This window comes from Anoplopoma fimbria, chromosome 24, assembly GCF_027596085.1.
Source record: "Anoplopoma fimbria isolate UVic2021 breed Golden Eagle Sablefish chromosome 24, Afim_UVic_2022, whole genome shotgun sequence".
In the NCBI taxonomy this organism is placed as follows: Eukaryota; Metazoa; Chordata; class Actinopteri; order Perciformes; family Anoplopomatidae; genus Anoplopoma; species Anoplopoma fimbria.
The window spans coordinates 5,110,650-5,127,305 of record NC_072472.1 but is presented as its reverse complement, the minus strand read 5'-3'; the positions used below and the strand labels follow the sequence as shown (position 1 = coordinate 5,127,305).

Sequence of the window (16,656 nt, the reverse complement as noted above, 5' to 3'; positions counted from 1 at the left end):
ACATTTAAAGACATTTAAAGTGGCAGAACCACATGTTGGGTCACTTTTTATTCAGACGGGGTTGGTTATTTTCTATATGATCTAATGATAAGAACTTGATAGCTCTTGTTATTATGGGGCCACTTGAAGTTTGAAACCTTAAAAATGGGATAATAGGCCTGAAAAGTTTTTTTTTACTCTTCCTCTCATAACAGAAGCTTGACGCCAGCAATGTGTGAGAAAAACTCGAACTCGCAGGTCTGAGCTGGCATGCTGCTGTTCAGACTCTGACAATGACTCTCAAGTACTAACAATCCCCACAGGGATATTTTTACAGCGGTACGAGAGCAGCTCGACAGGATGGGGTTTGGGGATTTAGAGTGAACACAACATCAGTGCTGCCGTGTTAACACTGACTAACAGTGACTGTGTCTCTGTTTCTGTTACTGTTCTGTCTTCATGAAGTATGTTTTCCTCTGTTGTATCACTTGGCTTCATTTTGTGAACGTTACACTTTAGTATCTGCAGGCAAATAGCTAATTTTTCTTAACATTTAACACCTGGCATTGAGCTTGAGTTTAATTCTTGCACCATCTTTCTGTTATGCATAACTATAAATAGTCTGATGTCCTCATGCCACTAGGCCACTTGTCCCAGAGGCAGAATATTCCTTTGTTTAAATCCAAGAATCAGAGTCTTCATAAAACGTTACGACTTTCTAACTTTAGAGAAGCGTTCTAAAGCAAAATGGCTTCTTTTATATAGGGAATAATCACTATAAAAAATTCTGCTTTCACATGTAGAGAAAGATTTTGGCATCGTAAGCATCCTGGGGTCTGTTTGTAGCCCGAAAATAATTAGATTCTTCAAAAAAGCTTTGGTTGAATGCAGGTAAACAGTCCCGTGTAGAATAAAAGAGACAGAACTCATTGGCCGAATGGTAATCTCACAACGTCTGACGATGATTAGGCTTTTTATTGGTTTAAAATTAGCTTGTTAGCTGGCTACTTGTGAAACAATCCTGTCGTACATGTCGCCTCTCAACTCCAGCTCCTGTCTTTTATCTGAAGTTGCAACTTGGAGTAAACTACGAATAACAAGTATACCATAAACATCCATTCATCCATTTTGAATTGTGCAATTTCAGTTAAATTTCTCTGCCTTTTTATAGGCGCTGTACTTTAACAAACCCCTCCTGTAGAATTAGCCAGATTGACTTCAAATTTGGTCAGTACAAAAAAATGATTAAGCGTTTGCGTTTTCATAAAACATTGTTGGCGTAGTTGGGCGACAAAAAAAACGCCTTACGCCATGAAAACAGGAAGTTGTTGTACTTTGTCAAATGTGCTTCAGACGTCCAATGTAGGATAAGGGTCCAGGTTTGAGGACATTTACATGCCAATAAACACTATAGTGTTACTATCTTGTTTAAGCTTGCGGCTTTAATTGTTCTGTTGGATTTGACTAGTTGACATTAAGCACAGAATGTATGTCAAAACTGAGAATTCATATTTCCTAAATAATAAATAAGTGGGACCTTCATTTTTAAATATGCAGCAGAAATACAGCGGGGCCTGATAGAGATGTCAGAGTGGTGGTTCTACTGTGAAGCAGTAGCCTGTGTGCGTGTGCTGTAAATGTGTTGTGCTTGAAGGCATAGACATGAAATCGTCCGTCCTCTCTTCAAAACGCTGCTATCATCATTTTTACGTTGTGGAGGCAAACTGCCCATCTGTAATACATCTCTTATCACTGCTTCAGTGGATATATAAGCTGCATGTATTTTTGTGTGACGGGAGAAGAGAAGGAGCGGAGTGTAGCTTCAAAATCCCCCCACCCCCCAGACCGGCTTATATCATCACAGACTCTCCCTCAGAATCCTTTTCTTTTTTTTCATGTGTTTTTTATTTTTTTTACTACGTTTGCAAAAAAGCAGCTTCAAATATTCCGAGCCTGGCACTCGGTAAAAAAGGAAGGATGTTTGATGGAGTTCACAGTAGCAGACGAAATATTTTGGAGGAATAAATTAGCAGCTTGGCTCTTTGGTGTTGAGCCAAGACTTCTGGGAAGTAATCCAGCACCTTGGAAAGACAAGATTCGGATGCCATATTGGATCCACCATAATTTGAGGTTAATTGAATTGAAAATCCCCCTCTGCCTCACCCAAAATAAATAAATAAAGACAAATCTCCAGTAGGGGACGACGAAACTGTATGTGTTACAGAAAATATAGCAGGTATTTGATTACTTATAATCCTGTTTTCTGAACCAAAATGAACTTATAATGGTAAATTGTCATCAATATGGTATTTCCCTAAACGAATACTTGTGGAGGACAGCTGGGCACACTGTGATGTGTCTTCCTCTTAACTTAGTTTGGGTGTTTGTGACTGAATTCTAATTAAAGGCTCAGAATAAGATGCAACACGTTGCTGAAGCAGAAAACAGATGGAGGGCAGCGAATATTCAAAGAGTTGGGTAAATGGGGTCCACGGAGGTGACCCAGGCATCGACGTTGTCTAAGCCCTCATCATGTCCTGGACTTCACATTCTAATAATGACTAATGTGTTTGCAGACATCAGCCTGCTCTCATTAGGGTGATTTATAGCCTTGCCAATTTTCAGTAAACCCGAGGAGCCATATTCCAATTTATTCAGGTCAAATTAACCGTTCACAATTAGACGCGATAACCTTTCCCGCTTCCCTCTCCTTGGCTGAATGTGCTGTACATACAATACAAATGTTCTTTGTTTAATCTCACTGGCTGTCATTAGGAGGTTGGAACGTAGATGGACTTGTAAATCGAGAGCTTTGCCTTACGGCTCAGCTCCTTCTTCACCAAAACGGTCCGGTACAACGCCCGCATCACTGCTGACGCTGCACCGAACCGCCTGTCCATCTCCCGCTCCATTTTACCCTCACTCGTGAAGAAGATCCCGAGATACTTGAACTCCCTCGCTTGGGGCAGTGACTCACTCCCAACCCAGAAGGTGCAATCCACCGTTTTCCGGAAGAGAACCATGGCCTCAGACTTGGAGGTACTGACTCTCATCCCGACCGCTTCACACTCGGCTGTGAACCGCCCCAGTGCGTGCTGAAGGTCACGTTCTGAAGGAGCCAACAGAACCACATCATCTGCAAAAAGCAGGGATGTGATTCTGAGGTCCCCAAACCGGAAACTCTCCTCCCCCGGCTGCGCCTTGAAATCCTGTCCATGAAAATCACAATCAGGATTGGTGACAATGGGCAGCCCTGGCGGAGGCCAACACGCACTGGACTCCAAGAAGGCCGCGTACTCCGAACTGCCGTTTGGTGCATAGGCACAAACGACAGTCAGAGACTTTCCCCCTGCGATTCCCAGCCGCAGAGAGGCGACCCTCTCGTTCTCCGGGGAGAACTCCAGAACAGCGGCGCTCAGCCGGGGGCTTGTGAGTATCCCCACACCCGCCCGGCGCCTCTCACCCTGGGCAACTCCGGAAAAGGAAAAAGTCCAGCCCCTCTCCAGGAGTTTGGTTCCAGAACTGCACTGTATGTTAATGTAACAAGAGGAATTCATCTTCACTCTTGGTAGTAATCTACCGTTTTTCTCAAAGCTATTGGCAGTAATTCAGACACATGGAACAGGTTCATTTGAGACCAGACCACTTCAGGCAGGTTGTATCCCAAATGGGGCCTTCAGGATTAACCAGCAGAGGCCTGTGTGACAGTTTAATAGACAGCATTCTTCACTCTAGTCTTGATTACTGCTGTTCTAATTTGTTTTGCTCTGCTTTAATAATGTCTAGTCAGTTCTGGTCTTGCCCAAATGCTGGACTGTCTTGTCCGGGTGAAGTGATGGTGGGTTCGGGTGCTGTTTGACTTGAAGAGATAGACTGTCATTTAATCAGGCTCATTAAAAAAGTAGATCACAGGAGAGAGAAGATAAATAAGGATGGAGGGAGGCAGTGGGAGAGACTGATCTGAGGACTTGGCTTCGTGTTTGTTGGTTTTGGCTGGTCCCGCTGTCTTCGGTGTTTCAGCCGTCCGTCGGAATCAGGAGTGTCACCCCGAGAGGCAGCCGCTGCCAAACGGCATCAAAACAAACCAAAGACGAGCTGAGTGATGGGAGGGAAGATGAAGAGAACTAACAAAAGAAGGGACCAAAAAGGAAAGCCAGAATGAAGCAGGAAGGAAACAACAAAGTGCAGAGATATAGAAGTTATGTCTGTCAGCTGCAGTTTAGCCTGCGAAAGTTTGAAAGCACTGCCGCTTTTCCTCCATCCTCTGATATTCAGAATCCAATTAGGTGGTTGTGTTGGAGGGGGTTTGCTCAGTGACAGCGGCCCATTTGTAAGACATGCTATATGAGGAACACCGACAGAGGCAATATTTTATTAATGTCCGCCTGTATTCTGCAAATAATGGTCCTTTTTTTGTGAGGCGTTGCACACTGTTTTTGTGTAGAAGTTTAAAAGCAAATGGAGAAATCCTAAAATAAAAATATTTTCATTTCAGAACTGAGTTACAGGGTAAATGGTACATGGACTGTACTTGTATAGCGCTTTTCTAGTCTTCCGACCACTCAAAGCGCTTTTACATTACTAATCATTCACCCTTTCATACCCAGCCTTCGGGAGCAACTCAGGGTTAAGTGTCTTGCCGAAGGACACATCGACATGGACTGCCGGAGCCAGGGATCGAACCGCCGGTCCTCTGATTGGAGGACGACCCTGCTCTCCACTGAGCCACAGCCGCCCCCTGGGTGAAGGCTTCCATTGCATTATACAATTGGACTGCTGAGAGTGAAAATGTGTGTGTGTGCAATCTGGTATTTTGGTCAAAGATAACAATTTACCTGCACAAGGGAGTTGCACAGAGGTAAATTCATGACATATTCGCATGACCGTCAATTCTGCTTTTTAAATATCGTCACACAAAATTGGAAAATAATACAACTTTCAGCTGGCTGACTTGACTTTGAAGTTGGTAGCCCCATTCATACAACTAATTAGGATAGTGTTATTTTTATCAATATATGAACAAGAGAAAAGATAAAACAAGTTGTTTCGTGTTAAAACATGTCGGGCTGAATGTTTGCTTCTGAAGAACCCTTTTATGAAGAAGGAGCTTTTCAAGGGTTCTTTGTTAGACTAATAGTTCCATTTCAAAAGCCCTTTTCATCCTTTTTTGGAAGAAAGAGTTCTCCAGGGATTGTCGAGAGCAAGAATGTTAAAAGATCCTGCCTGCCCACTCACCCAAAAACTGTGATTGTGATCTATGATTGTTGGGGTTTTGTGCTGCACGACATCAGCACCGGCCCTTTAGACACCTCTTAAGGCTCAAGGCCGCTGGGAGTGGTTCCCATGGCACCGGGCTAAACTGTGAAACTAAAAGCATGGCTTGAAGCAGTAGGTTCTGGTTAGCACCATTAGAAGGTGGAAAGGTTGGATAGAAATTCCAGAGAAGGTCCTCGGTGGAACCATTACACCATAGAAGGGCCCTTTGTAGATCCTTTCATAGGGGGTTCTGGGTTGAACCGTTCACAGATGGTTCTTTGTACAACCCTCTATGTTGGGATTCTCCTATGGTGAAAAGCCCTTTTATTAATGTATTAAGAGTGTGGTGCTGATAATATATCTAAACATATTTCTCAAAAGTTCTGTTTTTGAATTCAACAAAGAAACCAACTTTCTCCCACATTATATAGTGTATAAAACATAAGCCGCACTAGAAGTATTTGGCTTATAATTTGTCCACATTTGACTTTAATTAGAACTATTCAAACATTGAATCTGACCATTTGATGCCATCACCTCTCCTTAGTTTACTTACTCTGTTTTTCTCAGTTGTTGTATACGTCTGTGGGATCATGGTTATGTTATTATTTGACACCATAGACACAACAATTGAACCAAGAAAGCCTAATATTAACACAGAAAGCATAAAATGTTTGTCCTTAGGCATTTATTAGTTTCTGACTCCAGTGAAAGCGTGATAAACAGTCAAATTCCCCCAAACTGCTGCATCTCTAATCTACTTTTTGACTAGCTAATGTGATATTTTTTCCTGTGAAACTGTTTGGAGCCCCCCTGGGGAGGCCTGTCTTGCCCTTTGAAATTCTCTGTTGTCGTCACAGCTTTGGTTAAATGAAACGGTTTGTGTTCCAGACAGACCGATAAGAAAACACTGATGAGTCACGTCTCTCTGGTGGAGGCACGCACTCATTATCACATTTTCGTCGTCTTATTTTCCACATGCATCTGTTGTTTGTGTCCTCAACATGATACCGGAACCATTTTTGGCCAGCCGGTTTGCACCGTATGGTATTTTTTTATCACAACCTTGTGCGGTTAAGATGGCATTAAATGCAAATGAAGTTCAGCAACGTGTTGATGACTGAATTTCCAACATGCCTTTCTCACACGGCTTGAGAGAGATTGATTTTACGTTTGATAAAATTTGAGGTTTACTGACCATTTTCCAAAGTGTAAAGTTTTAAATTGACTCGAAACAATTCTATCGACTATCAAATCAGTGCTCTTTACTCAAAAAAAATGTAAGTGCTAATACCACTTTAGTTGTCAGGGATACAAAGACATCTGGACCATGGTTGATTATCAGTTTCACTGTGTTTCTCTGTGACGGCTGACTGTGTCTGGGCTTTAGAAACACAGTAACAGTAGACAGACAGCGAATGAAACATGGCCTTGAGTCTGGCTTTCCAATTTTTTTTTTATTGACCTGTCAGACCTGACTTGACGTTTGAGCAGAAAGATTTACAGGCTCCATTAGGGTCAGGATTGATTTCTTTCAAAGGCAGCTCTGAGGAGAGGTTGGAGAAAAAATGTGTTGTATATATATAACCTTCTCTTTGATTGATTAACGCTTTCTTTCACTTTTTTGGAGTTTGACTTTTCTTTCCGCATCTCTATATTTTGTCACCTTCCAGTATATTTTCTATTTTAGCAGAAGAAGTGGGGGATTTATAAGTTCTTGCCGTTTTAGAAAGTCTGGATATCAGTTTTGATTTGAACTGACTCCCATGTGTTGCACCAATAACTCTTTCTGCAAGGGATTTTTATAAAAAATGTATTTAAAACTCTTGCGTTGTGTTATTTGCTCACTGACAATAAACTGAACTAATCCTTTGGCGCCGCAGTATCTGTAATTCCCTCATAGGGCATAATGATTTTTGTCTATTGAAACGATCATGAGCATCACTGTAACGCTGTTTAGTTTTTTTAACAAAAGGCTTTATGAGCGCACGTTAGGAAGGGCTGATTTAATATTATTCCTCATGGTTGGATTATTTCTCTTTAGGGTAACATTCCGTCTAATGACTACAGTAAAGATATATAAAAAGAATTTAGTTGATCTTTTTTCACTCTGGGTGAGAGTTTGATGTGGGGCCTACAGGGAAACATTTCAGTATGGAGCATGTGGCATAGGCAGATGTCTTGTTTGATGGCGACTGCTAATGATTTAGTTTTTGTTTGATCTCTTTTGTAAGAGAGCACGGAAGTGAGGTTTTGCAATTTGTGGACAACTTTATGAAGCTCTGCTCTTTTATGTCACTACGGCCAAATTTACCCGACGATCCTACCGTGCTCTTTTGGTGACGTCAAAAACATTCCACAATATACTGATGAAATCACTGTCTCTGTCTCTATTTCTGCAGAGCACCTAAAGGTGGCCCTCGAGGAGTACATGGTGAGGTTGCCGAAGGTTCGAATCCTGAGGACCAAGAAGAGGGAGGGGCTGATCAGGACTCGCCTGCTGGGAGCCGGCGCCGCTAAAGGAGAAGTCATCACCTTCCTGGACTCCCACTGCGAGGCCAACGTCAACTGGCTGCCTCCACTGCTGGGTGAGGAAAACAAACGCACGCAACTCATCAGCATTACATGTCCACACTCTGACTTTCCCACTAACATGAATCCCTATTGTTACTGTGTGATACGTTGCCAAATTTGAATATTTTTGCGAAAAAGTCCTGATAAAGGATAAAAGTACAAGAAAGCAAATCTGACATTCATTGATAGTCTTCATAACCTTGCTGGGTGAAGGAATATCTGCTCATGTACAATGTGTCTTCATACTGTAGAAAAACATGATCTAGCTTTACTGATCCCGATCCAGTATTTTTCACAATACCATCATGTATGCAATAAGCCTTTATTTTCAAAAAAGTATCAAAGATATTTCATATTTCTAAATAATCAATGCATCTTCATCAAGAGCAGCTGAAAAATGGAGAAGCTGTGGTGGTCAACAGTGCAGCAAGTGCTTTCTGGAGTTTACGTGTTTTGCATATCCACAATCTTTCAAGACAATCGCTAGTAGACTTTTACTTTTGAAGTTTTAAAGCCAAAAATCTTAAGAGACACTTCTACATACCATCTATTGTCATTAACTGTGTACCAACAAGTCTGCCTGCATCTGTGTCTCTCAGACCGAATCGCTAAAAACAGGAAGACCATCGTCTGTCCGATGATCGACGTGATCGACCATGACAACTTTGGCTACGAGACGCAGGCGGGGGACGCCATGCGAGGGGCGTTCGACTGGGAAATGTACTACAAACGGATACCCATCCCTACAGAGCTGCAGAACAACGACCCCAGCGAACCCTTTGAGTGAGTGCAGATATTTATGTGATGTCTTTTGCCCTGTTTCCACTTTCATACACATATCGGCTATTCCACCTGCATGCTGCACAGGACGGGCAATGACAGGGCTGCAGTTTGGGGCTTAATGGTCTCCATAGCATTAGACTACATTGACGCTGATCCGCCGGTAAATCGGAAAATGCATATTTTTTTGTCTCCTTTTTGGCCTTTTTTTCACACTGAGCTGGCAGATAAAAAAGTGACCTTCAAACATTAGTGTGGACGCAAGATGTTTTCAGATTGATCCAACTTAGTGTGGATGTAATCTACAGTAAGTGACAGAAGACGTCATCTCTTGGGCAACACATACTACGAACACCAGGTTATATGCAAATTCAATATGTCTGCAATCTGTACAGAAGTAGTTCCATCAGAACATATTTTTTGGGTTGTAATTTTTTACCAACAGTCATTCTCTGTGGACATTTTTTTCTTATTTTTCTTCCTCTTTGGGGAAAAGAATAATGGAGTCTGGCCAAAGATTGGATGTTATTGTTCATATCAATCATCTTAAGATGGCGATACAAACTTATTGGGTTATTGATTGTGTGTAATGATGTCAAGATAATATAACTTTCATTTGAAGAAAAAAAAGGAATACATTTGTTGTTGGGGTTATTGGGAATATATGAATATTGACCGAGTGTGAAATTTCATTCTTGACCTGGGAAACAGTAGTTTGATAAAGTAGACGGTGAGATGCAGTCAAAAGCTCGAGGAAAACGTGCTCATTTACACCATAATGCTGAAATATTTACACTACCTAGCTAGCTGTAGGAGGAATTCCTAACCACATTTGTGATGCAAATTCAGCTTTACAGTTTACAGATTCACAGAAAAGGATTATGTAGTGATTTATTGAGGAAAATGCCAAATTGCAGCTTCCATTCTCTCAAATGTGAGGATTTGCTCCTTTTCTCTGTTTTATATAATTGTTAATTGAATTTTAGGGGCTTAAGTTCTGTTGTTGTTTTTTGTCTCCTTGGGGACAATTATAATTTTAATTCATCACAATTTGCAACAATCTATACTCAAAATAATGAATCACTTAATTGCAAAAAAGAAGTCAAGAAAAATTGGTCATGAAAATAATCACTAACTCTAACATTACTCCGTTGCAAACAGGACCAACAGCTTCCTTGACAAGCAGCACTTTCATGGCAGCTAACCTTTAAGTAATGGAAGCCAGAATAAATAAACTATACCCAGAGACACATTTTGCCATTTGTAAGGCCAAATAACTGCATGTAATGCCAGACACTCCATTTGTGAGCCCCGGGGGGGATTGGTGGGACAACGTTTCTCTATGTCTGGATGCCAAAGACTATTTGAGTGTCCTGGGAAATAGGTATCATCAGGCAGGGGCGGCTGTGGTGCAGGAAGATAAGAGACTAAAGAAGAAGGAATGAGCTGCAGAACAATCAGAATCAATCCTCATTTCGTGAATTAGTCTGCTCTTCTTGCCCAATGAAATGACCTTCATCAGTGCAAATCCAATTTGAGTCGCAAAGATTTTCATTTTCATTCTGATGGACATTGACGCAGCGGAGAATGAGGCACGGTGGGACGGCGAAATCCATCTTGGAGGTGTGTGTGTGTGTGTGTGTGTGTGTGTGTGTGTGTGTGTGTGTGTGTGTGTGTGTGCGTGTGTGTGAGTGTGGGAGTATGATTTCACCCCCGTTCTCATGCCTCTGTCACTGTCTCTTTTGTCAATGCCATCACCTCTCTCCCCGTCTTTTCTTTTCTTTCGTCATGTCTCTCTCTCTCTCATCCCTCCTCCGGGCTTCAATGTTTCATTTAGCAATAAGCTGCAAGGTCAAGAGACTGAAATAGAGAATGTCAACTGGAGCATTTCTAATTAGTCTAAATTGTGAGTCGGAATATTCATGGTGCATCGAGTTGAATCTTTTTATCCTTCGGTGGACTAACGCTTGCCAAAGAACAGTGACTTAAGAAGACCAGCACGGATTTTTTCCAGCTGAAGAAGTGAATACCTGCTCCTGGAAAATGTTGTCAAAACACAAGCAGACCTACAACAGTTTTGGTAAAGTGACATAGAATACATTTTTCTCAAGTTTAGAAATTTAGATTAAGAACTTTCTATCAAATAATAAGAGAAGAGTACAAATCTAACGACACATTTAATCCCAGACGGATTTAGCTAGTACAGAAATGGGGACCTTTTTTTTTTTTTTATTAAACAAAGTATGCCAAACTGTACAGTGTATCAGTTAAAGAATGACGTATAGATAAAATATAGCCTACATTTAAGAATAAGTAAATAGTATTGTATGTTTCTAGTTATTTTAAAGCTGTTGAGGTCAGTTCGGTCACTGCTGGTCAATGGTAATTCAGTGGACCTTTTTACTGGCTGAAAGTCTGCAATTGTACTTTCCAAATTCAATTTGACACTGTGTTTCCAAACTGATTTCCTTCTCTGAAAACCCCAAACAAAACATCAAAGTGGTAGAGAAAGTAATTGCAGAAATTCAGAGCTGCACCATTCTCTCTACAAGACTACAACAATTACTTTTAGAATAACTTAGCCTTGTGGTAACTTAGTTTACCACAATGGATGGATGGATTGGTGGGTGGGTGGTAGTGTTGGGTGGATGGATGGATAGAAAGATAAATAAATCGATAGAAAGAGGGAAAAAAAGATAGATGGATTGAAAGAGCATTATCTATCATTTGTATAAATTCCATAAAATGCCTCCCAGCAGAACAATGTTTAACCAAAAAGCAGTTCCTGAACATCAGCTAAACAGAGCAGTTGCTAAGCAATGGAGCAGCTGCAGAAGTATGATTGGTGACTTTGGGTCAGGGTACCGCCGTTTAAATGAAGTGTTGTGCAGCTGGAGAGGTGTGTTCACCTGGTATGCATGAATGTTTGTGGGAAAACTGCCAAAAACTACCGCGCTCTGCCTTTTGTGACTGTTTGAGAGTTTTTTCCTGCAGATACCAGAGTCAGACATGCACGGCAGCTTATGGACCGTATGTCAACTAACTAGAGCTGTACTAGGGTTATAAAGCTCAAATCAATATTACAATATTAAAAAGAATATGTATCTGATATTGATCACCATACGTCAAATGTAATAACAAACAAAATCATGACATGGCGTAACATTCTTCACATATGTAAAAAAAATAAAAAAATAATCTAATAACCATTTATAGTCAATTAGCAAGCAAATGATAAACATATAAACTGAAGGAAATGAATTAGGCTGAGGCTTTAGGTTTCTTTTCATTTCTGAGTATTCAATTATTCCAATGATATGTTGAGTAATGGAATGAGTATCATCAGTGGTAAAGGGCATAGTAAATATTAAAGGAATTCACCAGATGAGGTCTCTTATAAAATAAACAATGACGAAAACATCTAAATATTTAATATTACAATTCAAAATTCAAGGGTTTTTCCAGCCCTGTTAGCTGTAGAAGCTAAGCTAGTTGCCAAAGTTAATTACAGCTCGGTAAGTTAATTACAGGCTAATTACTGCTGTGTCAAGTGAACACATTAGCTTTCAAAATTCAAACGCTAACAGTGTGATGAATTCTGTTGTTTTTATTACAACCTGACTCTTTTTTTCAAACCCTTTTCTCTTTCCTACATTTGAAAGCCAGCGTCAGCGGCTGGTGTGACAGTGATGAATGTCCACGCAGTCGCTCGCTGTGTGAAAACTCTGCAGGTTATAAAAGCCTTCTGGCAGAAAAGAAAAGAAAACATATTCGCATTTCCTCAAGTAATAATATTAAAACCCAGATTTAATAGTTGGTGGCACCCGGTGGTTCAAGAGTTAATGCTGAAAATAAACGGTTTATTGGAAAACATTTGTGGCCTCTGGCTGCTGTTCAATGATCCACATGTTCACCACCTTCACCTGAGTTGTGTGATATCAGTGTTGTTTACCCAGAAGCCAACACGTTTCGCTCCGCGCAGTGTGTTTGTGTTTTCGCCATCCGTCAAACAAGAGCCGACAATCTCCACCACACAAATCAGTGCCCACACGGCGTCCGTGCTCTGTCTGTTAGGCTCACACACTCAAGGGAAGTTCAACAGCTTTAAATCACTGAACTTTGTGAAGTCAAACACACAAACACACACACACACACACACACACACACACACACACACACACACACACACACTCATGCAACTCACGCCTCTCCGCTGTCCCCCTGCAGCCATGTTGTTTATCCTTTGTCTCCTGATGAAAGTCTGTCCACTGCATTCTATTCAGCACTAACACAAGAAGTGTGTGTGTGTGTGTGTGTGTGTGTGTGTGTGTGTGTGTGTGTGTGTGTGTGTGTGTGTGTGTGTGTGTGTGTGTGTGTGTGTGTGTGTGTGTGTGTGTGTGTGCTATGTGTTTACATCCTCCAGCATACAAGTAACAAGTCTCATATAATGACCTGCTTAGACTTCACCACAAGAACTGTCAAGCCTAGATCACAGTTTTCTCATGATTTTAAATCTTCACTTTATTAGAAAGACAGGAAAAATACAATGCAATCAATAAATATTGGAAAAGTCATGAAAAAGGTCTCAGAGGGCTGTCCACTATATCCCCCAAACAAAGGGAGGCAGGGGAAGAAGAGAGGGATATTCTTTTTTTTCATTTTGTGGATTTTACAAGGTTTAATGTGTGATTATTTGAGGGCTCACTCATGTTTACTTACTCCTTGAATTCATAAACTTTCAGCCCTGTGTCTGATATGATTGAATGTCAATTTCTTTGGCTAATTTCACTTTATATCTTAGTTTATTTGCTCAAAGTTTCAAACAAACATGTACTGTGAGTGCATGTTAATTCTCCTCAAACTGAACACCAAATCTTTAGATATCTGAACCACTGTCAGAGTTGGAGTATAACATTTACACAATTCTTCTTTTCCATTATGAACCCATAACCCCACTGGAGCTGGACCAACCAATCATGTTTCTCAATCCCTAGGTCTACACAAGGCATTGTTCAGATTTTTGAAGTATCCACCTCTTTACGAGCCAATAGTTACCCATTACACCCATCTTTTCATATATCCACAGGGAGGTTTATCTTTGAGCAATAAATCCAGCCTTAGCTTCTGACTGATCTCCAGTTCTTTCTACTATTGTCTCAGTTTCTCTCCTTACACACATTTTATCTGATCCTTCATGAAGTGAAGTCATGGAGCACAAATTCAAATGCTGAAGTAAAAAATGTTTAAAGACACACAAACGCATCAAATCAAATTTTCTCCACTTCCCTCTTTCTATTGTCTTTCTTTACGATCACACATCCTCAAAATTCACTTTGCCTTCAGTGTGAAGACACCTGACAGTCTTTTTTACTTTGTACCCCAGCGCAATGGATTAAGATGAAACAATCTTCTATACAGCCAAGCATGATGGTTAGCCACCACCGTCTGTCATGTAATATATCACAGATCAATACAGAAAATCCTCTCATAATGAAGAGTTTGTACTGCTCTTTGTGTTTTTCTCCCACTGGTGTCCTCACGAGAAGCTGTTCAATACATTTCATTCAGTTCCGGTGGCGGGAGGAGCTCCTTATGCACTCTGAGCTGAGGACCATTACGTCTGATGTTTTTCATATCGGACAAAGATCACAATGGTTCGGATGGGTTATTTGGTTTTGCGCTGTGAAGACTGTCACTGGGTTTCTAAACACATGCAGGTTACATCAGGCAGGAATAGACTCTGACTCTCACAGCCTGTCAACAGTTATAATATATTAGTCAGAACTGCATTTATCTTGATTCATTTAATCCCCTGTGGTCAGAAATAGGTCCTTTCGATTTACTAATTTTTGGGATCAAACTTAGCTATTAGAAACTAGTAGAAACCTGGCTTGGTCAAGCAAATCAAGTTTAGTGAGGGCGAGGAAATAAATCAGATTTATGAATCATATACCTTGTATATGTACTGTCAGGGCAAAGACTTTAAAAATTGAATCTCCACCTCCTATAGTCTTGAAAGTTGTCTGTTAAATGTTGGTAGTGTCACAATTGTGCATGAATATTGAGTAAGAGAGAAACACAAATATATCTAGAGTTTCCTTTTTTTCATTATTCCTGTCCTTTCTGTATTTGCCTGCTTCACTGTTTTCTGTCTATTCTGCTGAGACAGTCAACAAATATGTCTATGGCACTATATTTACTCGACCATTTTTTGCTTTGCCTTAAAAGCCCCACAATGGAACAAAAACGTATTGTAAATAGCATAGCACAACTTTCTGCAGAAAAAAACCCCACACAATGCAATGCATCACATACCTGCTGGTGATGATGCAAGTGTCTGAAACCTTGATTTACTGCTTACTATAGCGTAAACTGTTGAGTGAGCATTGTACAGGGAGAGCACACACATCACTCTCGTTCTCTCTGTGGTGCTGGACACCCTGTGTCTGACTCTGTCCACAAACCCTCAGTAAACGTCATACAACCAGGACTATACGCACTGCCTCTGTTACTATCACCCACACATGGTTCACCCTGGCAACCATGCAGTGCTCCATAGCAACAATCAATATGCCATGACTGTGATCCTGAGTAGATCCTTTTATGTGAATGTGAACTCCTACATACTGTTCGTCTGTGCGTCCGTCCGGTCCATTCTCGTGAACGCAATATCTCATAACACCTTGAGGGAGGAGCCTTGTTTGGACTCAAGGATGAACTGATAAGAACAAAGGTCAAGTCATTGTCACTGTTAATTTAAAAAAGCACATTTTTGGCCATAACTCAAGAATTGATATGCTACATATGACAATTTCACACATAGTCGATGGGATGAAATGATGAAGTGATGAAATGTTGGACAGACTAGGATGTAAATTCCTCGCACACACAAAAAAAGGTTGGCAGGGGTAAGAAGCAGTAATTCTAGTTTTTATCTGCTTGTGTTTTTGTTTGTTATGAGATCTGAGAAATGATGAATGGAGAAAAACTTTGGCAAGAGGAGAGCTCCACTTAAACGCTGAGTCTCATTTTGTTGTTCCTTTAGTGGCCCTAACAGTGAGTGATCTTCTGTGTCCTGCAGGTCTCCAGTGATGGCAGGTGGACTGTTTGCTGTGGACAGGAAGTGGTTCTGGGAGCTGGGAGGATACGACACGGGTCTGGAGATCTGGGGAGGAGAACAGTACGAGATCTCCTTCAAGGTAACAACTTAAAAAACAACACCACCTCACACAGAACTACTGTACTGTTAGTGTAGAACATATTTAATAGAGTCACTGCAACACCTCCGTGTCAATCTTCAATGTTGAGTGTTGTCATGAATTCCATAAAGTGGGAGGTTCCTTTCTATGTTTGTCAGCCTGTGTATATTTGTAATGGATATTGCATAGTAGTATTGGATACATGTGTAGATTATAATGAGCACTATGAACTTTGTGTTCTTTTGTTAGAAACATGAGCAATATTTTAATTTGCATTTGCAATTTATAGTAAGTTAAACTGTCAAAACAATTATTTTGATGTATTTGATTTTTATCACCATTCAATATTGTTGTCCACATTAATTGCACACATATATTTTGCATGGTTGTTTTGCATACCTTTACAACAATGATTTAATTAAATCAAACATATTTATTTAGCTATTCGGGGAGAACATATTTCATTGGTGCTGTAATCATAGTTGTTATTTTGAATACCCAGCCCTTCTCAAAAGGCTTTCATGTTGTTATTCAAGTTCTGCTCATATTGTGCAGTTTTATTTACAGTGTATCACAGAATGGGAGTAGCAGGGTTTCAACAGTTCTTCCCATTTATAGTTACTCATTTACAGCTAAGATGCATCTGAACGCATCTATATTGTGACATCTGATTGCTTTTTAAGGAGGAAAAATGGTGTTTCACATGTTTCTCCTAATTATTCATTTGTTTATCCACGGCTCTTCAACTAAATAGCTAAAGGAAAAAAAATATGTTGAGCCCATGAGACATTCCTCATTATGGTTTCCACTCTTGTTTCAGTCATTTGAGCTGAACATACTGCCGCATGGAGGACTCTCCACATTAATC

General features: G+C 40.5%; 1 protein-coding gene across 1 annotated transcript in view; it reads left to right on the top strand.

Moving 5' to 3' along the window:
- The window catches only part of LOC129113582 (polypeptide N-acetylgalactosaminyltransferase 10-like), an 81,555-nt gene that overhangs the window by 50,699 nt on the left and 14,200 nt on the right, over nucleotides 1-16,656 (top strand). The window contains exons 5-7 of the mRNA XM_054625969.1: nucleotides 7,638-7,823; nucleotides 8,409-8,592; nucleotides 15,671-15,788. Of these exons, the coding sequence (XP_054481944.1) occupies nucleotides 7,638-7,823; nucleotides 8,409-8,592; nucleotides 15,671-15,788 (488 nt within the window). The remainder of the gene's footprint in view (nucleotides 1-7,637; nucleotides 7,824-8,408; nucleotides 8,593-15,670; nucleotides 15,789-16,656) is intronic.